At 38.3% G+C, this 25071-nt stretch overlaps 8 protein-coding genes across 12 annotated transcripts; 3 read left to right on the top strand and 5 right to left on the bottom strand.

Annotated features, from left to right (window-relative positions):
• Positions 1–127: 127 nt before the first annotated feature.
• On the bottom strand, positions 128–10775 carry LOC115628492 (intersectin-1). 4 transcript variants are annotated; one of them, XM_030524621.1, is made up of 12 exons: positions 10686–10775; positions 9871–10439; positions 9280–9708; positions 8424–8866; positions 8092–8365; positions 7809–7956; positions 7486–7746; positions 6516–7424; positions 5688–5903; positions 5336–5609; positions 5099–5272; positions 128–552 (listed from the first exon to the last, which is right to left on the bottom strand). In XM_030524621.1, the coding sequence occupies exons 2-12, from the start codon at positions 10032–10034 to the stop codon at positions 218–220; spliced, it is 3627 nt and encodes a 1208-aa protein (XP_030380481.1). In that variant the 5' UTR covers positions 10035–10439; positions 10686–10775; the 3' UTR covers positions 128–217. The 4 variants fall into 4 exon arrangements, with proteins under 4 accessions (XP_030380481.1, XP_030380482.1, XP_030380483.1 ...); XM_030524622.1 differs by having other exon boundaries at positions 8424–8851; XM_030524625.1 differs by lacking the exon at positions 128–552 and adding an exon at positions 3398–4516.
• A 326-nt stretch (positions 10776–11101) lies between these two features.
• On the top strand, positions 11102–13031 carry LOC115628510 (probable ATP-dependent RNA helicase DDX47). Its single transcript, XM_030524654.1, has 3 exons — positions 11102–11344; positions 11404–11662; positions 11886–13031. The coding sequence occupies exons 1-3, from the start codon at positions 11156–11158 to the stop codon at positions 12947–12949; spliced, it is 1512 nt and encodes a 503-aa protein (XP_030380514.1). The 5' UTR covers positions 11102–11155; the 3' UTR covers positions 12950–13031.
• Positions 13032–13775: 744 nt separating this feature from the next.
• Positions 13776–16870, bottom strand: LOC115628513 (protein deadlock). 2 transcript variants are annotated; one of them, XM_030524664.1, is made up of 3 exons: positions 16680–16870; positions 15774–16583; positions 13776–15707 (listed from the first exon to the last, which is right to left on the bottom strand). In XM_030524664.1, exons 1-3 carry the CDS (start codon positions 16839–16841, stop codon positions 13902–13904), a joined length of 2778 nt encoding a protein of 925 aa, XP_030380524.1. In that variant the 5' UTR covers positions 16842–16870; the 3' UTR covers positions 13776–13901. The 2 variants fall into 2 exon arrangements, with proteins under 2 accessions (XP_030380524.1, XP_030380523.1); XM_030524663.1 differs by having other exon boundaries at positions 13776–16583.
• A 226-nt stretch (positions 16871–17096) lies between these two features.
• LOC115628591 (transcription factor E2F2) lies at positions 17097–18860 on the bottom strand. The gene is made up of 5 exons (XM_030524775.1): positions 18349–18860; positions 18184–18293; positions 17857–18115; positions 17466–17799; positions 17097–17398 (listed from the first exon to the last, which is right to left on the bottom strand). Exons 1-5 carry the CDS (start codon positions 18637–18639, stop codon positions 17295–17297), a joined length of 1098 nt encoding a protein of 365 aa, XP_030380635.1. The 5' UTR covers positions 18640–18860; the 3' UTR covers positions 17097–17294.
• Positions 18861–19481: 621 nt separating this feature from the next.
• LOC115628593 lies at positions 19482–21590 on the bottom strand. The gene is made up of 2 exons (XM_030524777.1): positions 21026–21590; positions 19482–20974 (listed from the first exon to the last, which is right to left on the bottom strand). Exons 1-2 carry the CDS (start codon positions 21425–21427, stop codon positions 20609–20611), a joined length of 768 nt encoding a protein of 255 aa, XP_030380637.1. The 5' UTR covers positions 21428–21590; the 3' UTR covers positions 19482–20608.
• Positions 21591–21626: 36 nt separating this feature from the next.
• On the top strand, positions 21627–22412 carry LOC115628594 (M-phase phosphoprotein 6). The gene has a single exon (XM_030524779.1). It carries the CDS (start codon positions 21674–21676, stop codon positions 22154–22156), a length of 483 nt encoding a protein of 160 aa, XP_030380639.1. The 5' UTR covers positions 21627–21673; the 3' UTR covers positions 22157–22412.
• Positions 22157–23378, bottom strand: LOC115628592 (ubiquinone biosynthesis O-methyltransferase, mitochondrial). Its single transcript, XM_030524776.1, has 4 exons — positions 23240–23378; positions 23013–23183; positions 22423–22955; positions 22157–22367 (listed from the first exon to the last, which is right to left on the bottom strand). Exons 1-4 carry the CDS (start codon positions 23266–23268, stop codon positions 22243–22245), a joined length of 858 nt encoding a protein of 285 aa, XP_030380636.1. The 5' UTR covers positions 23269–23378; the 3' UTR covers positions 22157–22242.
• A 2-nt stretch (positions 23379–23380) lies between these two features.
• On the top strand, positions 23381–24998 carry LOC115628589 (phospholipase D3). Its single transcript, XM_030524772.1, has 2 exons — positions 23381–24615; positions 24677–24998. Exons 1-2 carry the CDS (start codon positions 23467–23469, stop codon positions 24932–24934), a joined length of 1407 nt encoding a protein of 468 aa, XP_030380632.1. The 5' UTR covers positions 23381–23466; the 3' UTR covers positions 24935–24998.
• Positions 24999–25071: the final 73 nt, after the last annotated feature.

The following is a 25071-nucleotide window of genomic DNA, read 5'->3' as shown; positions in this document are numbered from 1 at the left end:
TGATCTCAAAAATTATTTTTTGGGAAGATGTAAGAACGTACCTATAACTTTAAGACGAACATAGCTTCTATTAAATAGAATAGCTTTTCATTTTAAATATTACTAATAGACTACAGGACTCAAGGCATTTAATTTAAGTCGATTAAATTATATTTTTACTGACTTTTATATGCAAATGAAATGAACGTATGTAAATATAATAATCCAATTTCAAAGTTTAAATTTTGTAATATGAATAGTAGTTTCGCCATTTCTTTCTTGGCTGGCAATCCAAAATTACAGTGCGCCCAACCAATCTTACACTGTTCTGCCTAAATATTAAATTAGTGGTTAAATCATTCCCGTTGCACTCAAACTTAACATAGGCGCAGCCAATTAATTTTCCATCATCCGTGCGCCTATATACATTTACGGACTCCACAATTCCGCACAAGCTCTCACCAGTATCTAGTTTTGTTTGATCGACCTGACCATTAATACTTGCGTGTTGTCGACGACAAAATTTCCCAATTCGGTTTTTACGGGTATAAAAACTGTCTTCTTTCTTGAATGCTGTAAGAAAAGAAATAGAATATAATTTAAAATTATACGAACTAAGAAATTGTCTTCGTCTGTGCCGAAGCTAAATACTCTTCAATTTTCCGGTTTAGAGCTCCATTGTCATTTGTCAATGTCCGTACTAATTCATATATAGCAAAGTCTGTTCATATTATTTTCAATTGGACATCCATGGTTACAATTCGCGAACCACGACTCATGTAACACCATCCGATAAATACAGTTTGGCTTTTGTAAAAGAAGGTAATCAAAAAGTGGTTTCTGAAGGCTTTAAGCAAAGTGTCAATATGATGTAGGCCAGTGTGGGATAGTAATTGGAACAGACGGACGAAGTAGTCTGCCATTCTTTTTTCTTGGTGCTGGATACTTGCACGCCAAAAACAATGTGTATACAACATACATCGTCTAAATTTATAAATTACGAGATACTATAAGTTTTCAATTCAGAAAACTCTGTAGTGTCGTAATATAGTAATATAATAAGTGGAGAAGCTAAAGTAGGGTGTCCCGACTTTCAAATACTATATGAAATAGAATATTTATAGAAATTTAAAACAAAAATTGAAAATTAAGTATCAAAATTGTAATATTACAAAAAATTTTTTGATCGATTACGCCTCTTGGGTATTCGCACTACCGAATTGAATCAAATCAGCAACAACAACAACAGCTGCGGACAGAGCTAAGGCAGAAATTACATTTATGGTTATTACTTCCTTTCAAATTGACCTATCATGAAGAAACTTGGGACTTGGACACATAATCACTAAGGAAAATGGGAGGAAAGTTTTAAAGTACACATGTTCTGCGTATTCATATAAGACATCTTGGACTAAAATTTGGTGTCTCTATGGACGGACAGACCAGCAAGGCTAAATCGACTTGTCATGCTGATCATGAATATATAGACTGTGTGGGGTCGGTATATACCTCTCAAATGCATTGAAAACAGAAACAAAAAAAAACAAAAATGTTGTATTTTTAAGTTTTCTTTCGAATTGCGTTTATACATTTATTGCACCAAAAAATCCAAATATTTTTTATTACTCATAATTGTATTAGTTTTTTGAAACTGATATATTTATAAATGTTAAATGTTATTTTGCATATGTGGTACGTGTTAAGTAGTATGCAGGTGTAAACGAGAACTCGAACTCTCCATGAAGTTAGCTTGGCTATAGATTCCAAGGCCCATGTACATACATAAGTAAGTATATACTATATGTATGTATTTGAGATATTTTGTATGCTGAATGTATGTTTGTATATTATATAGGTAGATATATCGATGGTCACCATTTCGAATTTAAAGTGTGATGATGCGTACATATATATATATATATTTTATATCATCAATGATACATATGTATATGTAACTCTAGAACAAATTTGTTGGGGCTTTAATTAAAACGATTACGCGTATATATGTATGTTTATGTGTATATATGTATGAGCATTATATATGTATGTATATATACTTATGCAATTGATTTGCGAACGATAATGTGATTGCAACGCTTCCTTCGGCCTATGCTAAATGTTTTATGCATGTAGATAAGTAGTTATGTATAGTATAATGTAACATTTTTTCGCTTTAGTTTAACATTTCGCTAAAGAACTGTCATATCTTAGATTTTACTCCGATTGCAATGTATATAGTAAATAGTCAAACCAACATTAGCTACATAAATATGTATGTCTGTTTTTATGCAATATTTTCGTTATCTTTTGTTTTTAAATATATGCATGTATATGGGCTATAGAGGCATTAATAGTTGTTGTATGCAATAACAATTAAATGTACTTAATAACCATAGCAATTTCGTTATGTGTGTTTTTAAATTTTCTTTAAAGGCATTTGACAGTGTTAATATAAGTATTGATAGTACATATACTTACATATATATGTATATATATTGATATATATGTATATATATGTATGTAAATATATACATATATATATATATATATATATTACTAAATACAGTTTAAGGTAAATAGTCTAGCTGTAACAAGCATTAAACACACACAGAGCACAAACAAATGAGTATATAACAGAATTTGAAAAAGAAAATTAGTTTTCCATATTAATGCAATACATATAGCAGCTTGTTTGATTTACCTTGTCGGCAATTTCCCTATAAGTTTTTGTACATACGCACAATTATACCATATATATGTATATGTAATATTTTGAAATATAACTAAATCGGCGAACAATCTTAAATGTTTGTCAACAGAAATTAAACTATGGCAGTTGAGATAAGCGCTTAAATTAATAATAAATACACGTGTACTTTTAATCAAGCATGTGATAACATTTACCAATCCTATTTATGATTTCTTGTTGCTTTCTTTAAATTAAATTTTGTTGTTTCCTTATTAATGTTAATGGAATTATGCGTTAAGATTTGTTTCAGAGTTAAGATAATGGTCATCATGCTTAGTATTTAGTTAACAATTAATATTAAAGTGGGGTTCTTTGTTAATTTATGTTATAAATATATACAAATACATATATGTATATACGCGTTTTTTTGGAAAACACAGAAAACACCTATATTGTTTATATAGTACATATTTTTGTCTTAGGCGTTGTTTCACTTAAAAGAGAAAAAACATTTACTACGCTTTTATATGGTTGTAACACATTTAGATACAACAAAACTGTATTTGTAATCGCAATTTGATATATTATCCTTGTTTTCATTTCATATGCATATTATGTAATTCAATATCCGTTATATATGTATGTAACTTGATTTTTTGAATGACTCTTTGATTGATTACGTTTATGAACTAAAGTCACGCATTTGATTTAATACGTAGTATATATGAGCTATCTGAATATGTATCTATGTCACCTTCAGAATGATGTTTGGGACTTTTTACGTGTAGAAGTACCTTTAGACCTTTTTAACAGAGAATATATATATATATATTTTTTGGAAACTCTCCAACACTGCAGTTCAGCCCAACTAGAAACCTAGAATATCGAAAGCTCCCCTAACATAAAAACCGCAGAAAAAGAAATTGGGGCGATTAGACGATTAAATTCCTGCGAGTCAGTATCTTGTCTACCCTGTACCGACGCTTTCTGATCTCCATAGATCTACTAATATTAACAACTTTTTCTTTGTATAGTATGTACCTTAAACATGGGGTATCCAACGCCTTCTTGTGTCTATTACATACGTTTAGAATTTCTAGTATACGCATTAACAACTCAGGTACAGGGTATACAAAATGAGAACAGAAGAGAAATACTACAATAGAATCTTTCATTTAATCAAGTAGTGTAAAATTTTCGCTCTTCAATACCTTACAAATAAAATGTATTTGTATTTTTAATGCAATAACTTATTTACAGCTTACAGATACCGAGTTTGGATATAAAAAATTAATATGAATTTAAATATTGAAATTTAGTCGGATTGTTGGAATTGTAAATATAAGGAAGGGAATGTACCCAATTTTTTAAGGGCAGCCTAAAAATATGCAATGTTTAATGCAATGATCAAATCGTAAACGAAAATTTGGTATTTTCAGGAAAGCCCTTCCCATGGGTAAGGTCGGTCTATTGCGACAATATACTACGTTTTGGTATTCAAGGTCCACCGCTGGTATTTAAGAATTCTTCGTGCGATAAAAGGACGACTATAAAACTCAAAATATATGCATTATCGATTTCTGTGCAATCAAACGCAACCATTTACTGAACTATGTTATGCTTTATATGTATGTGTATCCTATGCATGTGTTTCTGTATCCTATTGCGTGCAGCGAACATGTGCAGCTTCACCTTGTTGACTACGCTTTAGATAAGCCGTGTATTAGCTGCTCCACTTTTAACTGAAGTATATAACCACATAAAGTCGTGGAAATTTGTGTGTTGCCTAAGTGAATAATCCGCTCCATGCTGCTTACGTGCCAAAGCCAATGGCTCGTTATACGTTTCCTAAAGGCCAAAAAATTCAAAACATGGAATTAGAAATGCGGTTGCATTTGTTTAGTTTAAATGGGAGTTCATTTATAAATATTTAAATACAAATAAATATATATGTATATATAAAAAAGTTGATTGTATCATTAACATACAAAAAATAAATACAATTCCTATAATTACACGTACGATGTATATACATAAATCAAAAGAAACTCATGACAAAATATTGACTAATAGCAAAAGTTGCAACAGTTGGATGTTATGAAAATTGACCTTTTAACTTAAAATCGAACAATTGCTATAAAACTAAATAATGGCTTTTAACAATCAGATAAACGTTGGAAGATATTGCAACAAATTCCTACTAAACTATAAGAGAGGGCCAGTGCTGCCAGCGAGCATAAAGTGGGCATGATCATAAGCATTAACAATAGGGTATATAAGTATAAACAAAAAATATCGCAATTAAAGAGAATACGGAATGTGAAAATAATAATAGAGAGCGTTTAACAAACTAAGCAGCGCCGTGTGATCGTTGTTGGTGTCGGGAGATTCGCTACTTTTGGCCATTCGTTGTTTTCGAAGCTGTCTTACCGGATGTCACAAATGGTCCTACATAATTGCTGGGGAATAAACCAGAGAGCCCATTTAATTCTCCTCGCCACCATTCTGGCTCATCACGACCCAAGACACTGATAATATCGTCCTTTTCAAAAGAGAGCTCATCATCGTTTTGTGCTTTGTACGGGTATAAAGCAATGACTTTGTCTACAACGAAAATATTAAGTATTAGATTTCCTTGAGCTTATTTTATTTACAAGCTTTTCTTACCCAAAATCTGTTCGGTCATTTCTATGCGACTTCCTGAGACTGGCGTATTACGTCCACTGTTGCGTCCTCCCTGCAAAACCTTCACGTATGTGGCCGGAAACCAACCAATTTGACGCCGTCGTCCCTTGGCCTGCAGCTCACCCTCCCACCAACCAGAATCGGTTTTTTTGCGAATCATAATCAACTGGCCTCGCGTCAACGACAATTGCTCAGTGCTTGTGGCCTCATAGGGAGCAATAACTTGTGCAATTTCCGAGCGCTTGGCACGCATACCCTGCAAGAAGTAAATAAAAGAAAAACGTTTTTAGGAAATTTTAGGGACTCAAAAATCTGCGACTTTTCAACTATTTACTGGTGTCATGGAAGAGGTGCGTGACATGGGCCGACTAAAGCTCTCGGCCGGCTCATTTTTGGATTGTGTATTTATTTGTGATACTTCGGTATCGAGATCTTCATTTGTACGTGTTTCCTCTGTGCTTTGCTGCAGTTTCTCCTCCACCTGTTGCGGCTGTTGCTGCTGCGGCTCTGGTAGCGATGTGTAAGCAGCGTTGCCATTCAACGTGGTGTCCTGATACCCATTGATTCCATCATATGAACATTAAAAGCGAGGGAGAGGTGACACATGAAAAGTATTTGATTAGTTGTTTGATGCTAAATGAAGGGTTAATAACGGTATAAAACTGTCAGTATACATAGCTATTAAAGCAGACATGTGTTGGAAACAACCGGTTCGGTGCAATATATAATATAGGTGCCATGGAATGATCGTAAATTAAATTGAGCTTGGAACGCTTAATGCTGCGTTATATGTTTCTATACCCTGTTACCAAAGGGTAGAAGGGTATACTAGTTTCGAGTGAATGTACGTAATACACAGAAAAAGGCGTGGCAAACCTTCAATAGTGTATATATTTTTTTCAGTATAACAAGACGAGTCGATTAAGCCATTATCAGTAGAATATATATACTTTGCAGTTTCTGCCAACTAGTATACCCTTTGGGTACAGGGTGTGAGAAGATAAATTTTAACGTTTTTCTGTTGGGAAATAACTATGGTTAGGTACATATAGGAAATGTTTATTTGGTGGGTGTAGGTATGTGTTCTCGTCTAAATGGGTTTTGAAAAAGTTCTTACAATTTAATTTCCGGTTTGTAAACTTTTTACAACCTTCTTACTCACCTGTTCGCTATAAGTAGATGGGACATCCGTTGCAGGCACAGACGTGCCAACATCCGCCTTTTGTACATAGTTAGAGGGAAACATTCCAGTACGATTGCCAATCGTGCCTGTCCACCATTCGCCTTCCTTTTTAATAACCATCACCATTTCACCGGCGCTAAAACTCAAATCACCTTCCTCGGCGGATTCATAAGGATATGCGGCTATGTAATATTCGATGTCGCCAGGAGCAGCTGATGCGCTTGTCAGCTCTGGCTCTGTTATAGCGCTATTGTCATTGTAGCTATCGGTGGCAGCTGGTAATATTTCAGGTTCTGCAGCTATAGCTGTAGCTACATTGCTGCTGCCATATTCGCCATCCAGCTTTTCTACGTAGGACTCGGGAAACCAGCCAGTGTGTCCATTTATTTCGCCGGCCAACCAACCCGGTTCGGCATTCTGTTCCAAAGGCACAAGTATGATGTCACCAGGAACAAAAGTAATCTCCTCTGCGTTGCGTGCGGTGAATTCGTACACCGCACGATACTTGGCAAAACCTTCCGGTGCCGGCCCACTGACATCAATGACAGCTACTGCTGTCACAGCACTCGAATCATTGGATAGTCCACTGTAGGAATCGATCGGAGCAGCCGCCGCAGTGTTGCTTGTATCTCCCCAGGCACTACTGCTGGTGCCCGTGTCCCAACCAGAGCTAACAGCCATCTCATTCTTGCGATTGTATTTCAATTCCAGAACTGAGGTGCGCTCCACGTCATACTCTTTGTAGAGTTCCTCGCATTTGGTAATGAGCGCAGAAAGTTCGCCCTTAACCTCAGCCATTTGCACATCATTAGAATTAATGTCTTCCTTTTTCGATTCAATTTCGCTGCGTATGTTGTCTACCTTGTCTTTAATTTGCTTGATCAGCAGCTGGAAAAGAAACAGAAATAATCAAAACTGCTTTTGATACCTTTGCTCTTTCCAGTATCACCTGCTTATGTGCAAAAGCTGCATTTAGTTGTTCCTGCTGTGCTGTTTCACCAGCAACTCCACTTGCCTTCGACTTGGCATCCCACTTAGCTCGCTCTTGTGTCAACTGCAATAGTTTCGCATTTTGCTCCTTGATGCGCGCCTTGAGCTGCGCCATTTCACTCATCGATGTGTCGCGCTGAGTGCGCATGCCATCAATGACAGACTTAACATTAGTCACACCGGCACGCGTATCGCAAATCTTTTGCGATAAATCCTTGATCTAAAAAAGTGTCAAATTAAACTACTAGTCTAGGGCTATACGGGCAGTGTGCTATCATTTACTTTTTCGTTCAATGTGCTTAGCTCAATGTTGAGCTGGGTGTTATGGGCTTTCTGCTTTAGTACGCGATCCTGCTCACGTTCCTTCTGTGCGTTCATTTCTGCAATACGTGCCTGCTCCCATTCCTGTTGGCGTTGCTTTTCCAGCTCTCTGAAAAACACAGTCGATATGGTTTAGCTATGTGTTATCCGGTAAGAGTTCCATTAAAAAAGGAACCATATTTTTCACTTTTTATGCAACTTTATTCCCCATTCCCAATAAATACATGTACTTGTAAATACTTACTTTCTCGCCGCCTCTTTGGCTTCCAATTCACGCTTGCGTTGTTCCTCCTTTTCCAATTCGATTTCTCGTTGCCGCTGTAATTGTCGTTCCAATTCCTCTTGTTGCTTACGTTCAGCTTCAAGGCGAGCCTTTTCACGCTTTTCAGCCTCCTCGCGTTCTTTTCGCTCTCGTTCCTCACGTTCCTTGCGCTGCTGATCTTCCATAACCTTTCGCCTGCGATCCAACTCAACTTTACCCTTTTCATAGTTCTCCTTGCGTTTGTCTTCAAAGGAAGCTGAAAAGAAATTTGTGAATTGTAGCTCCTTTCTTTAACTGTTATAGTGGAAGCTTACTTTGTGGCAAGCCCGCGGCCGGGTCAGAATCTATTACGCCACCCTGTGATGAAACCGAAGCATGCCGCGATGCCGGTTGTGAGCCTGGCCGCGAACTTACTCCGGAAACGGAACCGGGTCGGGACTTCATTTTACGTAAATTGGGCGGTATCCATTCCATTGGCAAGGTAACAGGTATTTTCTCACCGGCCATCGCTTTTTCACATAGAAACATGGCCAAAATGAACTCGTCGCAGCTCAAGCGACCGTCACCATCAATATCAGATAATGTCCAGATCTGTGCTAATGTAACTTGCGGTAATTTACTTTGGACCAATACGCTACGGGCCTGGGCGCCGGTCAAATATCCTGAGCGTGTGCGATCATTAACATTAAAGACCTGCGTGTATTTGCGCTTCTGTGCCGCTGGAACCGTCCACTCCGCTTGACTGTGTTCAAGATTTCTTATGTTAATAATTAATTAAATTGATTGTTTTTTATATAATTTAATTTTAAAAAAATAGCGTTTTTTGTCTCCTATTTTTATACCTGCATGCAAAGTACATCCTTTGTTAAACATACTTTTTATACTCATTTCCCAAAATGTAAAAGGTTATATTAGGTTTGTGAAAATGTATGCCAGGAAGAATCTCCAACAAGCATATTCTTTAACAGCAAGACGATACAAATCTATCTAGAAAGGCCGTATGTTCATAGATTGCGCACGGAAGTAATACCCCTCTAAGATGTGTAGTGAATAGCAGAATAAAAAGACATATGGATGGCATTGACTTTCGGACTTATTCGAATATAACATTATGTCTTGTTTTACCCAAACACCCTTAAAATTATGGCACCTTAATGATTTTGAACTTACGGTGATTCGATTGATGGTGCACGTTCCGATATAGACATATGACGACTAGGTGGATTACTATGCGGTGGAGTTGGCATAGCTGGGACCTTGGGCACATCGGCAACAATACCAGGTGGCGATACAATTGTTGCAGCAACGGGTACAGCCGGCGGTACACTTGGCACAACTGCCGGCACACTGGGCAAAGCAGCCACAGGCACTGATGCAGAGGTTGCAATGCTCTTGACCGTTTCGAGGGGACTCATGGAACTGGTTGAACCCCGTGGTGACATTGTTGGCGTTTGTCCAGGTGCTGTTAATGAGGCTATTAGGGTAGGCGGCAGCGCTTTCGGTACCTCCAAGCCGCGCAACTTTAAATTTATGAGTTTGCAAGCTATGCTGAACTCATTAATGTTCATCTTTCCATCTGAATCCGTGTCGGCCAATGCCCTTCAGTTGGAGAGGGATGACGGAAAAGACGATTGTAAGTGTGGGGAGAAGCAAATAATCAACTACGCTCGCTTTTCACAAAGCCAATGAACATGAGCTCATCAGAGTTGACGACTTCACAGCTTGGGTGAACTGATAAGCGTAGATGTGACTCATACTCACCAGATTTGGCCCAAGATCAGAGGCGGAAGTTGCGACTGTAAAAAGAATCCTTTTGCTTGTGCACCCGTTACGAAACCACCCTGCGGCTGCAGCGTTTTGAATTGTTCTTGATACTTGATCTTTTCACGCTGGGTAACAACCCACGGATCTACTGCTGGATTCATTTTGTTGCCTGTTTTTTTAGCCTATTTCAAATGAAGTGTCTCAAAGTGGTTTAGTCGTTGCTTCTATGTGAATGTAGGGGGTATCCAACTTTTTCGCAATGTGTGTGTGTTTTTTTCTTTCTTGTATACACTATCCCAGTTTTCGTTTACCAGACGTGCAAAGCGTGTGTATTTCTCGTAACAGCTGCGCCTCCGACTCCCCCACAAGCCTGTTCCAAAAAGTTGTGTGTTGTGTACGAGTGTTTTCTCGTTTAATGCGTTCTCTTCAGCCGCTGAGTACACATCAAATAGATGTCATGCTCCTCCACACGCTCGCAACTGGCTTTACGCTCTTTACTATGGCTGTTGAGTATTCGTTTGCTCCCACCACCCCACAATTTTCCACAATGGATTTTTAAAGTTCGCCTAAAAACAATGTTAAATATTATAAAGCAACCTGGACACTATTTATTTTCATATTTATATCAAATTAAAAATTAATTAATGATTTTTCTCGTTTTTCAGTTGTTTTTTATTTAAGAGGCGTATTTTACTGAACCGCGGCGCACAACATATCTTCATAACTAGATATGCACTTGCTCGACGTTTATATGCTGCGGGATTTATATATTCATAGCTGTAAAACTATCAGGAAGAAAACCGCATGCTTACTTTTCATTAGAACTTTTGTTATATATTTTTACGCGTAAACAACTAAAATCAAACTTTTCCAAATCTCACTTTCTGTGCAAATGTCATTCATTCCCAATCAATAGCGGCGTTGTTACCACTCTGGGCGAATTGGGGAAAAAGCGCTGCCAGATGATTATATGTAAAACAAAACAACGTTGATGTTTAAATTTTACAACAAATTATCATTAACTATATTTTGATCGATTTCAATTTAATAAAATAAGAATATCTTAGATAATTCTAAAGTAAATAATTTAAATAAATAAAATTTCCTACCATTGCCCTATGCTCACGCACAGCCCGATACATCGTATGATAAGCATCGATGCTCATTGCGCCACGCCAAAGTCAGTCTTCTCCCATCCCTAGCTAAATTTGTTCTTTTCTTACGAACACGTGCGGCGACTGGTAATAATCGTTTTGTATAACGAAGTTAAATATCTAATAAAATGTCGGAAACTTCAGAAGACGAACAGGAGCTACAATCAAATGACGATGAGGAAGAATTTAGTGGCGGGGAAGAAACGAATAATGAGATTGATGACGCGAATAATAAAGAAGCAGATGCAAGTAGTGACTCAGACGAAGAAGGTGAAGCTACCGCTAATCAAGAAGAGAAACTGACATGGGAACAACTTGTAAGTCCTTTACATTCCTAACGGCCTGGTGTTTTGCCTATAATGTTTACAACTCAAAGGGCCTGAACGAAACGCTTTGCAAGGCCTGCGAGGAGCTCAAATGGAAACAGCCATCGAAGATCCAACGAGAGGCCATACCAGTAGCTCTCGAAGGCAAGGATGTAATTGGCTTGGCGGAAACCGGTTCTGGCAAGACAGCAGCCTTCGCTTTACCCATATTGCATGCTCTTCTCGAAAATCCGCAACGTTACTTTGCTTTAGTGCTGACGCCCACACGCGAATTAGCCTTTCAAATTGGTGAACAGTTCGAGGCGTTGGGTAAGTGGGCTTATATATAAATGATATACTCGTATAAAAATTATAAATGCAATCACAATGATGTTAAACCCTGTTTTGATTTAGTGTTTTATGCAAAAGATGAAATTATTATTTTTTATTTCGTCACTACCTCTGAGTAAACTTATAACCCATAGCTTTGAAGCGTAAATTACACATACTTCAATAATTTTTGTGTGTTGTCTCCTTGTTCTAACATTCTCAGGCAGTGGCATTGGCATCAAGTGCTGCGTGGTCGTCGGCGGCATGGACATGGTTGCCCAGGGCCTACAGCTAGCCAAAAAACCACATGTTATTATAGCAACTCCAGGTCGTCTTGTTGATCATCTTGAGAATATGAAAGGATTTAACTTAAAAGCCATTAAATATTTGGTCATGGATGAAGCCGACCGCATACTTAATATGGATTTCGAAGTTGAACTCGACAAAATACTAAAAGTGCTACCACGAGAACGTAGGACATTCTTATTTAGCGCCACGATGACAAAGAAGGTGAAAAAGCTACAACGTGCTTCTCTAAAGGATCCCGTGAAGGTAGAAGTTTCAAACAAATATCAAACCGTCGACCAACTGCAACAGTACTATCTCTTCATACCGGTCAAATACAAGGATGTATATTTAGTACATATACTTAACGAATTAGCCGGCAATAGTTTTATGATATTCTGCAGCACGTGCAACAACGCGGTAAAGACGGCTCTAATGTTGCGTTCCCTTGGCTTTGCCGCTATACCATTACATGGGCAAATGTCGCAAAACAAGCGCCTAGCCGCGCTCAACAAATTCAAGTCGAAGAACCGGTCTATTCTAATATCGACAGATGTTGCTTCCAGAGGTTTGGATATTCCACACGTGGATGTTGTTTTAAATTTCGATATACCCACACATAGCAAGGACTACATACATCGAGTGGGACGAACCGCGCGTGCTGGCCGTTCTGGTAAGGCTATCACAATTGTCAGTCAATACGACATCGAACTGTATCAACGCATTGAACACTTGTTGGGCAAACAATTGCCGCTCTACAAGTGTGAAGAGGATGAAGTTATGGCACTGCAGGAACGCGTGGCTGAGGCGCAACGCACAGCAAAACTGGAGCTCAAAGATCTAGAAGAGAGCAAAGCGAGCAGGGGCAGGGGAAAACGTGGAACGATGGATCATGATGACTCCGAGAATTTTACAGGGGCAAGGAAACGCATGAAACCAATGGGAGGAAGTCAAAAAATGACTGGCAAAAAAAACTGGAACAAGAGCAAGACGAGAAAATAATAAATGCTAAGATGCTTAATTAAGTGTAGGACAGTAAAGAAATACAATTTTTATAAAATAAAGAGAATTATTTTAAACAGTATTACAGTGAGTTTTTCGTACATTTTGTAATATCAATTTTGATTCAATAAAATGCTAGAGTCGAGAGGGCTCTCAAATACCCAGAACCCACAAAAACAAAATTTTATATGTATTTTTTATATACATATATATTTTTTTAAATTAATAAAAAAAATATAACAGTCGTAGTTTTAATAGAATATTTTTACACCAATATTGTGTCAATATGTGCAGAACAGAGTTTAGCTAAAACAGCTGCGAAAAGAAATTACACTTATGGCTATAACTTCCTTTATATTTGAACTATCATGAGGACACATAAGCACTAGCGGGATGTAATTGGCAAATTTAGAATTACTAAGAATTATGGAAAGTCACTAATAGCGGGGCGTGGGTGAACGAGGAAAATTGTGAAATACACATGCTCTGCGTTTTCATATAAGGCATTAGCTTTTATAGTGTCCGAACAGCGTTACGGAAAATCCCCAAATGGGTGGAGTGGGGGCGCATCAAAAAATAAAACAAACCCGTACTGCGTACACACATAAGGCATCTGTCTGCAACATTTTGCGTCTCAATTTCTTATATTCTCTCATATCCAGCTGTTCACAGACAGAGCTAGATCGACTCGTCTTGTCATGCTGATCAAGAATATATATACTTGTGGGGTCTGCCACGCCTACTCTTGCATATTTCATGTACAGAGTACAAAAATTAACAATAACACGAATTTAGCGCATGGTCAAAAATTTTACATTTGGCCAACGATATAGAGACTTTTATTGAGAAACATAACGAACTATGTTATTTACAACTAATCTTATAGAGTCAACATTGTACCTTTTGAAGAAGGTATTTTAAACTCACACAAAAAATGTCCGTAATGTTAATGTTATTGTCGTTGTATTGTACGGTTACGCAAACTTACGAGGGTGTTTTTGTATTCATCCAAATATGTTTCGAATGGCAAGACCACTATCAGCTTCCAAACAGCACTCAGTATTAATGGAGTGTTTTTGCGCAAAGTATCTTGTATAATGTGGTTCAAAAAATCATGTGGTACTTTAAAGTTTGGATTATAAAATAGCTGCACTAGAGAATCAGTATAATCATACCAATTGGATGCAGCTAAAATCTTTAAAAGCTCATTTGACAAATCTGGAAACTGGACTGCTTCTGCCGGAAACCATAAATTGGTCATTAATATGGAAGTCGCAACATCAGGCGTCATTTCTTGGCACATACAAGCATAAATATGTTGAATTTGTGGTGCACATAATCTCCTATAGTTAGCACATGCTCCGACCATATGTATAAGATTTGATGCCATTTTTCTAGAACTAAAGATGTCGGCGAATAAATGAAAATAGTTCTGGAAGAAGAGTTTATTGCGTATAGTGTGCCTATAGGCAATAATTAAATCCAAATTGCCCATCCTGCTGAGTTTACTCATTACGTCACCCGGAAGACTAAGCGAATGATTACAATCGGCATTGCTGCATGCATTGTCTAAATTAATGTAGCATTTAACACCAAAAATTTCATGTACCCAATGTTTAAGCAAGGGCTGCATAATATTCCGAGAATGTGAATTGGGCGAAGGTGCTCGTGGTATGAAACTAAAAGGCTCAGTAACATTTGGTTGACAGACTGGCTGTACGACGTCCAGGCGGTAGGGTAGAGGAAAGACCGGAGCTGACTGTTCCACGTTGTTGAAACAATTTAGACGCCGATTATCTGATAATGTTTGCGGTTCTACTTGCTCGCAAGAATTTAAAGGTCGGTCTGATGCTGAAGCGAATGTAGAAATTCTTTTGTGTTTTGCATTTCTGCGTTTTGCATCATTAAAGGACGACTGCATATACAAGGCCTGCATGACAACGGGCTGCTCCCGAAGCGATGTAGATGTTTCCAGTGGCTTTCCTTCTTCTAAAGAAACTTTCTTGGGTATCCGAAAGTTTCCTGGCGAATTCTCTGCAGTTTTTTCAGCAGACTCTGACTGTTCCTGTTCTTGCTGTTCTGTTGCTACATATATTGCATTTAGAGGTCGCGGAATGGTTTTCTCTTTTGTGCTACTTTGTTTGTCCGCAAAGGTATCATCATCCATGCCATCCCAAGAAGTCGCTACCGATATTAAATCTTCGTCATCGTCATCATAGATTAGCGTATTATTCAATTCCGCATCTAGCTCAAGTGGCGTTTTCTCGTCGACAGCATTTAAGTTAGGCAATTTATCAAAAAATGCAGAAGTATTTGCAATTTCATTATCTATTTCACTTGGCGTCTTACTATTGAAATTCCGCAGACAACTATCAATTGGATCCCCATCAAAATTGTTTCCGTTTTTTTCGAAATTTTGCACGGCTTCTTTTAAAAACAGGTCGAGATTGGCGCCATTACAAGTCGGCTGGGCCGTCAACTCCATATCCTCATCCATAATGTCTTCCAGATTTCGGTTATTTTTTAATTGAATAAATTCTGTATTGTAATTAACAAAAATGTCCTCGGAGGAGGATGCGATGACTTCAGTAGTATCGGTTGCTATTTCCGTGCTCATCTTCTTATGCCCAAAGGGAATGCTCATGTCGATAGCTTGTGGTTGATTCTGACAGCCAATTGGCGTTTGAGCAACTGAAGCTTCTGATATACTGGTCAGATTAACTGCGAGCTGTGGCATGTGAGCTCTCTGTCCATTTATCTGTGGTGACAAAAGAATTTTATTAGGAGGCAAGAACTGCACATGAGATATAATAGAAGCCTTTACTCCGTTAGTATTGAGGTTCCGTTTCTTATTCAATGAAGACTTTAGCGATTTGGACACCTTTTCGGAGTGTGCTGCTACTACTGAAGTTGATTTCACATGTTTACGAGGTTGTATAATTGGTTGAATTTGTGGCTGTGATATTGTACCTATAGTTTGCCTTTGTCTACCCTTTAGAATACTCGTTTCCCGTTGTGGTATTTCAACCATTGGAGTAAGCTGCGTAATAGTGTTCGGGTTACGTTTTTGTTTGCGGTGTTTTTGCTCTTGTGGCTGTACTAAATTAACCCTTTCCCTTTCGCTTACTGACGGACGTTTGGAGCTCGTAGCAGATGCGGTCTGGCAGTCATAATTTTGAAGTTCAGTCATTGAGTTCGTATTCAGTTTTTGAGACAACTCAATCTTATCTTCACTTCTGCTTCGCCGTTTTTTTAAAAGTTGTTTCTTCTTTATTTCATCTCGTAACAAACTCAGTGGTTTGTCTTCCGAGGGAGAAATTATGGCACTACTATCTGAATGATCTATTATTCCGTTGCTTGTGTTTGTACATTCTGCTGAATAATTCGCATCAACCGGCGGTGCTATTTTGCAGTCCAGCTGCGACTGGCGACGTATATTTCTTGTTAATGATGTATTTGCAACGGGCGGCAATGTAAGGCTAGAATTTCCCTGCAGTTGCGACTGGCGACGTATATTTCTTGTTAATGATGTATTTGCAACGGGCGATAATGTAAGGCTAGAATTTCCCTGCAGTTGCGATTTTGGGACTGTCAATTGTTTTCGTGCCGCTCTCATGATCTTTGCTTTTTCGGCCTACATAAAAGTAAAAGGTTAAATAAGTCAAACTGTGTTCAATGTGTACATACCTACATACATATACATATGTATGCATTTTGACAAATTTTTTACCTTTGTAATGATAATTTTGGCCTCTCTTTGCAGCTCCCAATTACTCATTGCCTTGAACTGTTGATAGAACTCATCCATTATAACGCGCGGCGTGTTTTCGGGACATTTTTTCGACAAGCTTGCCGCGTCAGCAAACAACTTTTCAAAAAATCTTGGGTCCATTTTAAATACATATATTCACTGAAATAATGCAAAAATTGTGCTTTTCTCTTATTCTCTTTACACCGGAGTTTCTTGTGCGCGCAATGTTTGTATTCCGTTAGTACCAGGGCTAAGCAGATATCTTGAGAAAAACATTCGATATTTCGATAAAAAGCTGCGATGACCGTGACTGGTAATACCTTTCGTACAAATTGCACTTAAAAATGCAGTCAGGAAATAATAATGGACTCGTAGGTACATATGGGCCCAAATATGTACTTTAAATACGAATTTTTTATTTGTTGGTGTTTTCTCAAAAATACATAAAATCAATCTAATTATAAATTTCTACATAATAAAAGAAGTCGAAAGTCAAAAATTGTACTAAGTTTAAATATTTGCACAAAAACGCATTCGGCCAATTACATATGTTCCGCTTTTCAGTTGCCCATGCGCCATATGCACAGGGCTGAATCAAGTACATTGCACGTCAAAAAGTTCACATATGCCTTCGTCACTTTTTAGCACAAAATTAAAATCCTCCTGTGGTGGATTTAACTGCACAAGCGGCGGATTTTCTAAGATATTTAAAAACAAAAATTAATAACGCCTGGTTAACGATTCACAAGGAATTATATAGCCTACCTAAGTTTGGATCATCTGGATAAAATCTTCGGAGTGAATGACCAGCCAAATAGTTTTGAAATATGATTTTTGCAGTCAGCTCATTTTCAAGCGCCTTCATTTCATCTTTAAGCTCAGGGTTACAGGAGTACGTGTGCTCGTCTGTGATGACATTACCCGTTCCAGCCGGCGATGTATCACTAGATTGCGAGGACGTCGATGGCGATGGTGTGTCCATACGCCGATAGTCTAGCATTCCTCTTGCTTCGCTGGGCGTTGTTAAGCTTTTGCCTTGAGTTGTTACCAAACGTATGTCAATTGTGCTGCCATTGTCCAAGGAAACACGTAGCTTATCCTATCGTAAAGTTCAAAGATGAAATTGGATGTCTTAATTCTTATATTGGAATCTTACATCACTCCTCTGAATTTCCACTTCTTCGTCATTATTGGGTATTGTAAAAACAGAATTATCTCCATAGATCTTTAAAAGGTCATCACGTGTTAAATATGCATAGGACCGGTTGGTTGGATCTTGCATGATATATTGTAAGTTACGCTGCGCATATTCCAATTCGGTGTCCAGCTCCTCCTCCACCATTTTCAGTTTGCTTGTGCGTTGGCATGCCACTTCATATATCCTTCGGTCCCTTGAATTGTTGAACCCACCGCCACTGTAAACCAATTTCAAGCATAAGACCCAAAGAAATAGCACAAAAAGATTGCGTATAAGTAAACTTACCGCCAGCGAACAATTGAACAGTGGCGGCCTTTATCAATCAAGCCAATGCCCTCTAAAACATTGGTTATATCATAAATACGTCTTTTTTGCACATCTAATATTTTTGTTGCCTGCAATAATAGAGAAATTAATGTGTTCCCATATCACAACCCTTAATGCACATACCTCTTTCAAATCAATCGATCCACCATTCTCTTTCATCAACTCTACAAATTTCTGGGTCAGCAACACTAAAGAGCCTACAGAGCGTTGTGAGGGAGTTGCCAGCGCTTGTTCCTGCTGCGGTTGCTGTTCCTGCCCCCGGTCCAATTCCATGTAGTACGATTCGCAACGCTTTGCATTTGACACTACCACTTCCGCATGCTCGTGCTCTGCATCTGCATCATCTGGCGCACTGCTGCAAGTCGCCTCCGTGTTGGTGTTGTTAACAATACCTACAGATTTGCGTTTATACATTGTACGCACCTAAATGGGAGTCTATAAGCTATAATTGGTATATAATAAAGGTGCTCGAGTCAGTTTAGAGCGTGTTTAGACAGTGAAATAGTCGCGTATTTTTACAATAATTCTCAATTAAATACAAAAGTTGGCGCACACACAATTTTCCGCCATTTGTGTCACTTTTTTCATCCTCACTCTCACTCTGTTCAAGACGATGCCAGACCTTAAAATACTGACAGGGTGGCATTTTAGCACGTATTTTACAGCACTAAATTTAAATTGTCTGAGATTAATATATTATATTTAATTTTCTGCTATCGCCAAAAATAGTTTTAGATACAATTCGGAAAATGTATGCGAGGGGATGTTTTATTCTATATTAAAAAATCAGTTCAATATTTTGCGAAAAATATTCGTTAAACTTTGCTTAATTAAGCTTGGCGGGCGTGTCAGGTCAAGGATATTCCTTCTAACTAAACGAGGAGTTTACTGGAATATTCGTATTACTTCCATTTTGCAATATTCTTTGCTCATCTTTAAGGAATTCTTTTAAATTAAAAGCTGAGAATTCGATTGCACTTTACCAAAATCCAAAATCATAAGGTTTCAGTCAGGAGTCAACAAATCTTTGCTTCCTAAATTCCAACGCACCAAATTTTAATCGAGAAGTATTAAAATTTGTAAAAGAAATTAGTATTAAAAGCGTGTCATAAATGAATACAATGCCATACCCTCAAGCTCGCCTTTAAAGCCAACCCAAGCTCAAAAGGCAGTATGGTTCGGTTCAGCTTTTACTGATAAGCTTATGATTTTTGTAAAGCCTCATTAATGGCGCTAAATCAAAATCCATATTAACATAAATTAGTTTCTTCCAATTTAATTTTTGGTTTATAAACTGCTAGAATTTAGATTGTGAGATTTCGACTGCTCCTCAGTGCTCGTTGGATCTACAATTAGCTCAGGGTCCGCCCGCTGTAAATGCGCTGTTCGCTCTCGCAACTCTTTTAATTGCGTGTCACGAAGCACATCTAAAATTTTCCATTTTGCTTCAAAAAACAATTCATCGCTGGTTGCTTCTAAGTCCATTTTAATAACCTCGCATAGATTAGCAATATGCAAAGCTTTGTTAGTAGCCAAAAAATCGTTTTTAACTTGTAATTCGTAATTGCAGTAAGAATCATATGGCTCTGAAATTGTGGTCACGGTCGTGTTTGTGTCACAATGACCGTGAGATTCTATAATATTCGATATTTCAGCATTTGATTCCGGAAAAGCTTGCGTGTCTTCATGTTTTACTGTAATGTGCCTATACCATTTGGGAGTTTCTGGTGCCCGCTCCACTTCCTCATCAGCCTGTACAGTTTGTTCGCTGCCAGAATGCATGCGATTCGACTTCGAATCATCCTCAGTTTCATTAGAAACTCGATTGAGGAATGCGAAGTCAGGGTAATAGAAGAGCTTTGGTAGGTACAATTCATTGCCACCATCTACGATGGATTTTTGTATGCGTTTTGTTTCAAGCTCCCATCGATTTCGAAGCGAATGAACCTTCCTCTTGACCTGTACAACCGGTACGTTTTCGCCTAAGCCCAACGAGTTAGCAATGTTTTGCCATACATTTTCTTGAAACTCAGCACGTTTGTAGTCTGGGCAATTGGGGTTCCATAGGCATTCATTCTGGCGATATAACTCTATTAGTTTCACCACTGTATCCTTCTGAGCCAGCAGTGTGTGGATTTTCGGTCGCCGATAGCCCGTTATATTAAATGCGTTCTGGCGTCGATGCGGTCGCAATTCCGCATTGGAATCGCGGCGCGAGAAAATGCTCATCAAGCTTTGGCAGTTCTTTTTAACGGTCCCAACGAAACTGGAATTTGACATGACCTTCAACCCAAAATGATTGTGCAGTGCCGATGAGAGAACCTATAATTCACATTTACATGTTTGATTTTGAAAATGTTTGTGAAACGTGTTCTAAGTTTTACTAATTGTGCGAGCCCCAGTGGCTAATAAATCTCCTAAAAACTCCTATTGGACGCTGGGCGAGTTCGGCGTGTGCGCTGTTTATAATATGAATAATTTTTTTTTGCGTTTTTATACACAACGCATCGGGGTATATAGCTAACTCTTCTTTTAAGCTATTGCAAAAGGAATCCAAATTTGATTTTTCTGCTGTCAAAAGCTTTGATTCATTAACAGTTAACGCGGCCGGCAGCTTAGATATTTTTGCAACAGCCGATGATACGAAATTGCTGCTTGCAGGGCATATTTTCGTTTTAGATTTTTTGACAATTGTATCTATTGCATTAGCAATTGTGGGATTACTTTTAGTTTTTTGCACTTCTTCTTCCTATTAAAGTGGTATTGAAAAAATGCATTTGAAAGAATTTCATTATATTACCTCATCCTCTAGTAAAAACAAAAATTCATCAAGAAAGTCAAAAGTCGTATCAAACTTAATCCCCATTTTTTGATACGTTTGCATTCGTTGAAGCTCTTGCACAGCCTGATTTTGTAATAAATGTATTTCAAATTCAACGTCTGATTTGGTCACTTGCGAACCAAACTGATTGGCTATCCACGACCATAGGTTATCTTTCAAATCATGGTTACAATAGTCGGGATGATTTCTGTCCCAAAGGCACTCATGACCACTATAGAATCGTATCAATGTGATTACATTAGGTTTATGGGAAAAAATACTTTTTGAGATGGGCTCAAAGTCACGTTCGTATAGAAAATGGTTCTGATTTTTTCTTTGAGTCCGACGATGGGGACTAACCCTGTTCCTTGTTCTTTTCATCTTGCTGCAGAATTTTGTTTAACTATAAGCCAAATAAGTGAAATTTCCTGGCGTGCTTAGATTTAAATACCTTTATTTTCGATGAACTGTCGCGCCCATGTATCTATAAATGCATTATACAGCACTGCCATCTATCATTTTCGTTTGTTGTGTTCTCATATTTCGGCTGTGTGACAACGTGCAAGCACATCAGTAGGCTCAAATCGTACTGAAAAGAACAAATTTCTTTCTAATAAAACGTTTGAAATGTATGCCAAACACAATAAACCAAAACTTTCGCGGGGCGTGCTTGACATGAAATTCATGCAACGCACAAAAGCCAAGGTTGATAAGGAAGCCGATGACGAACAAGGCCGGGCACTTTATTCCAACGAAATCAGTGGGAATATGCTGAACAGCAATTCCAACTTTATTATAGAGCCTAGCTATTCCATCTGCGAAGGGCTTATTGATGGACGACTTAGTTTTCGTGGCATGAATCCAGAGTTGGAGCGCTTAATGGAGTTGGAGCAAGCAGAGAAACAAGTCAAAACGAAACAAGAACAGCCCAAGGAAGTCTCAGATGTGGAAATGGCTAAGTACATGCAAAGAAAATTCAACGGAAAAAATGATTTCAACAAAAGGAAGCCTAACGCAATATTGAACAATAAGGCCTTTAAACCAAAAAAGCAGAAGCATCATTTTATGAAACCGCGAGAAGACGATGATTCTGGAGAAGCAGAAGCATAATTACTGTCAACAATTTAATGGTGTATATTACAATAGATTTATAAGACTTCTATACAAGCTAACATACATTCATATAAAATGTAAAGTTAATATGATATCCGTTGCTTGACGGCCTGCAGGGCATAACACATTTGTGAGGAGTTTATCCAACGCCAAGTATTGCTCCAAAAGTCATATGTACTGCCATTGATCAGCACAGTGTGACAGTCCACTACATAGAATATAGGAATTAAAAAATATTTTCTTTGTTGATGAATTTGCTTTACTTGTATCCAATATTCGCTGGACATCCAAAGGCGATATCAGTTTATTCCAATGATGCGTGCCTATAGGTGCAATGTTTAGCAGATATTCCCCAAGAACCACGCCGCCCATCCACATGGGCAGGGTTTTGTTTAACGTCGTAATAAATATGGAGCCCCCCGGCTTCAGAGTGCGCACACATGCCTCCAGCAGTGCTGTTTTATCATCCACATGTTCCAATACTTCGGACACTATAACAGCATCATAGTGTTCGCAATTCGAGTTAGCGTGCTGTGCAATTGATTCCATTTTATACTCGACACGGGCACACAATTCCGGACTATGGTCAGACAAATGCTTGCGCGCTGCCTTTATCAGCTCTTCCCCTGGATCTAGGCCAATCACCGTGGCACCCAAACGTGCAAGTTGTTCACTCAATATGCCACCCCCGCATCCTACCTCAAGCAGTTGTTGTTTGCACAATACATTGGTGGTATTTATATAAGGGGCCTCGACACGACCGCGTGAAATAATTCCATCGCGTATGAAAGGAACTCTAGGTGTACTCCAAGATGTTAAAATAAAAGTGGTTAAGACGTGAAGCTCGAATCACCTGATTGCGTTTAGCGCATGCAATGCTGCCATTGGTCCATTAACATTCCACCAATCCTTAGACAAATTTTCATGGTGTTTCACTTCGCTTGCATTTTCTAAAGTGGTGTACTGCTGTTGGGCATTGGATACCTTGCGCACCACCACATTAACCGGAGTTGCCTTAAGATTCCTAAAATAGTTGCTGACTTTTATTATCCCGCAATGTTGCTTTCTTAGCCTTATTACCTGCTAGCAAGCAATGTACGCCGCCACATTTTTATAAAAGTATAATTTAACAGATACTCGAATGATCAAACAAAAGCTATTTGCCGATAACAGTGCTGTAAAGTGTTTTCTGCACTTTGCGGGTAACTTACATAGTACTTTGACGATGTTCATTCCGATTACCGGCGCACAAGAATAAAGTATTTGCAATAAAAAGATAAGAATTGTTTAAGATATTCCTGAAAATAATGCAACAAAAGTTACTGGAAGATGACGATGTTGAATATGCGTCGTACAGGCAACGAAACAATACTACCGCATTGCTTATGTTGCTACTGACTACTTCGTGTTTGCTGTTGTTCTGGACAGCATGCAGAGGGCAAAAGGAGGTGCTGTTAAGAACCGAAGCTATGCGCGATGACAACATATATAACTGCGATCTTCAGCTTGTTGAATCTATACCAATTGGCTTAAATTATTCAGCAAAGAGTCCTAAATTTTTAAGTACTTTTGATGCCTGGAAATTGCTGCTGGATAAAGCCAATAAATCACTTGATCTTGGATCTTTTTACTGGTCACTTCGCGGCGAAGATGTTAATTGTAACGACAGCAGTGCTGCGCTAGGAGAAGAAATATTTAGCCGCCTGCTTCAAAATGCTAATAACCAGGATAACATTAATATACGTATAGCACAAAGTGAACCATCTGACATCTCACCCAATTTGGATACAAAACTGCTCGCTAACTATGGTGCAGCAAAAGTGGTTTCTATAAATTTTCCCAAATACTTTGGCGGTGGTGTCCTGCACACAAAACTCTGGATTGTAGATAATCAGCATTTTTATTTAGGCAGCGCCAACATGGATTGGCGTTCTCTCACGCAAGTTAAGGAGCTTGGCGTGCTCGCACAGAATTGTCCGCAGTTGGCCAGTGATGTTGCAAAGATCTTCAAGGCATACTGGTATTTGGGCAGTGACACCAATGCACCCATACCACATAAATGGCCCTATGAGTATTCTACGAACTACAATGATCAACAACCTATGCACCTTAATCTGAATATGGCCTATGCCATGAATGGGTACATTTCGAATTCACCTCCACCATTGACAGCAGACGGACGTACGCACGATTTGGATGCTATAATAAAAACAATCGAGAATGCAATGGATTTCGTCTATATAGCCGTTATGGACTACTTTCCACTAATCATTTATGGCCCCAAACAACGTTTTTGGCCTTATATTGACAATGCTTTACGCGAGGCAGCTGTTGAGCGTGGTGTAGCAATCAAGATGCTTATTTCCTGGTGGAAACACTCCGATCCAAGTGAAGATAATTTTTTACGCTCGTTGCAGGATCTATCAATGGAAAGAAAACATGTTGATATACAAGTAGTAAGTGGTATATATAATTTTTATTTTTGAAAAGAACACTTTTAATGCTAGTCAATTTTAGCGTCGTTTTATTGTACCGATGGACCCTGACCAAGCGCGAATTCCCTTTGGGCGAGTAAATCATAACAAGTATATGGTGACGGATAGAATCGCCTACATTGGCACCTCCAACTGGTCGGGCGATTATTTCACAGACACTGCTGGAATAGCATTAGTATTGAAGGATACGTTGGCTAGTGCAAAAAACTCGCTGCGACAGGAATTGCAAAACATTTTCGAACGTGACTGGAATAGTCCCTATGCTCATAAATTTTCCTAAATCAAAATTTGAAAAATATACTGTAGTCCATTATAAATAATATGAATTGCTTAATAATAGTTATCATATCGCTTATAATTTATTTTAAAATTTTAGTGCTTCCAATAACCGTAATATAGTAATACCAAAACCACTTT

Source organism: Scaptodrosophila lebanonensis, unplaced genomic scaffold, assembly GCF_003285725.1.
Source record: "Scaptodrosophila lebanonensis strain 11010-0011.00,11010-0021.00 unplaced genomic scaffold, SlebRS2 tig00000118-arrow-arrow-pilon, whole genome shotgun sequence".
In the NCBI taxonomy this organism is placed as follows: Eukaryota; Metazoa; Arthropoda; class Insecta; order Diptera; family Drosophilidae; genus Scaptodrosophila; species Scaptodrosophila lebanonensis.
Note: the sequence above shows the minus strand (reverse complement) of the source record. Positions and strands in the feature narration are given on the sequence as shown.

Bases quoted from the DNA above. Each gene is read 5' to 3' on its own strand.
- LOC115628492 (XM_030524621.1), bottom strand. From the start codon at position 10,034: ATGAATCCAGCAGTAGATCCGTGGGTTGTTACCCAGCGTGAAAAGATC. The intron at 8,366-8,423 runs GTAAGCTTCCAC...ATTTCTTTTCAG, and splicing joins GGCCGCGGGCTTGCCACAAA to CTTCCTTTGAAGACAAACGC. The intron at 7,425-7,485 runs GTGATACTGGAA...TTTCTTTTCCAG, and splicing joins CAGCTTTTGCACATAAGCAG to CTGCTGATCAAGCAAATTAA.
- LOC115628510 (XM_030524654.1), top strand. From the start codon at position 11,156: ATGTCGGAAACTTCAGAAGACGAACAGGAGCTACAATCAAATGACGAT. The intron at 11,345-11,403 runs GTAAGTCCTTTA...TACAACTCAAAG, and splicing joins AACTGACATGGGAACAACTT to GGCCTGAACGAAACGCTTTG. The intron at 11,663-11,885 runs GTAAGTGGGCTT...TAACATTCTCAG, and splicing joins TGAACAGTTCGAGGCGTTGG to GCAGTGGCATTGGCATCAAG.
- LOC115628513 (XM_030524663.1), bottom strand. From the start codon at position 16,841: ATGGACCCAAGATTTTTTGAAAAGTTGTTTGCTGACGCGGCAAGCTTG. The intron at 16,584-16,679 runs GTAAAAAATTTG...ACTTTTATGTAG, and splicing joins CCAAAATTATCATTACAAAG to GCCGAAAAAGCAAAGATCAT.
- LOC115628591 (XM_030524775.1), bottom strand. From the start codon at position 18,639: ATGTATAAACGCAAATCTGTAGGTATTGTTAACAACACCAACACGGAG. The intron at 18,294-18,348 runs GTATGTGCATTA...CTATTATTGCAG, and splicing joins GATCGATTGATTTGAAAGAG to GCAACAAAAATATTAGATGT. The intron at 17,800-17,856 runs GTAAGATTCCAA...ACTTTACGATAG, and splicing joins TGGAAATTCAGAGGAGTGAT to GATAAGCTACGTGTTTCCTT.
- LOC115628593 (XM_030524777.1), bottom strand. From the start codon at position 21,427: ATGAAAAGAACAAGGAACAGGGTTAGTCCCCATCGTCGGACTCAAAGA. The intron at 20,975-21,025 runs GTAATATAATGA...CCACTTTAATAG, and splicing joins TGTTTTTACTAGAGGATGAG to GAAGAAGAAGTGCAAAAAAC.
- LOC115628594 (XM_030524779.1), top strand. From the start codon at position 21,674: ATGTATGCCAAACACAATAAACCAAAACTTTCGCGGGGCGTGCTTGAC.
- LOC115628592 (XM_030524776.1), bottom strand. From the start codon at position 23,268: ATGTGGCGGCGTACATTGCTTGCTAGCAG. The intron at 22,956-23,012 runs GTGATTCGAGCT...GAGTACACCTAG, and splicing joins CATGCGCTAAACGCAATCAG to AGTTCCTTTCATACGCGATG. The intron at 22,368-22,422 runs GTAAAGCAAATT...TATTCTATGTAG, and splicing joins CCAGCGAATATTGGATACAA to TGGACTGTCACACTGTGCTG.
- LOC115628589 (XM_030524772.1), top strand. From the start codon at position 23,467: ATGCAACAAAAGTTACTGGAAGATGACGATGTTGAATATGCGTCGTAC. The intron at 24,616-24,676 runs GTAAGTGGTATA...AGTCAATTTTAG, and splicing joins AACATGTTGATATACAAGTA to CGTCGTTTTATTGTACCGAT.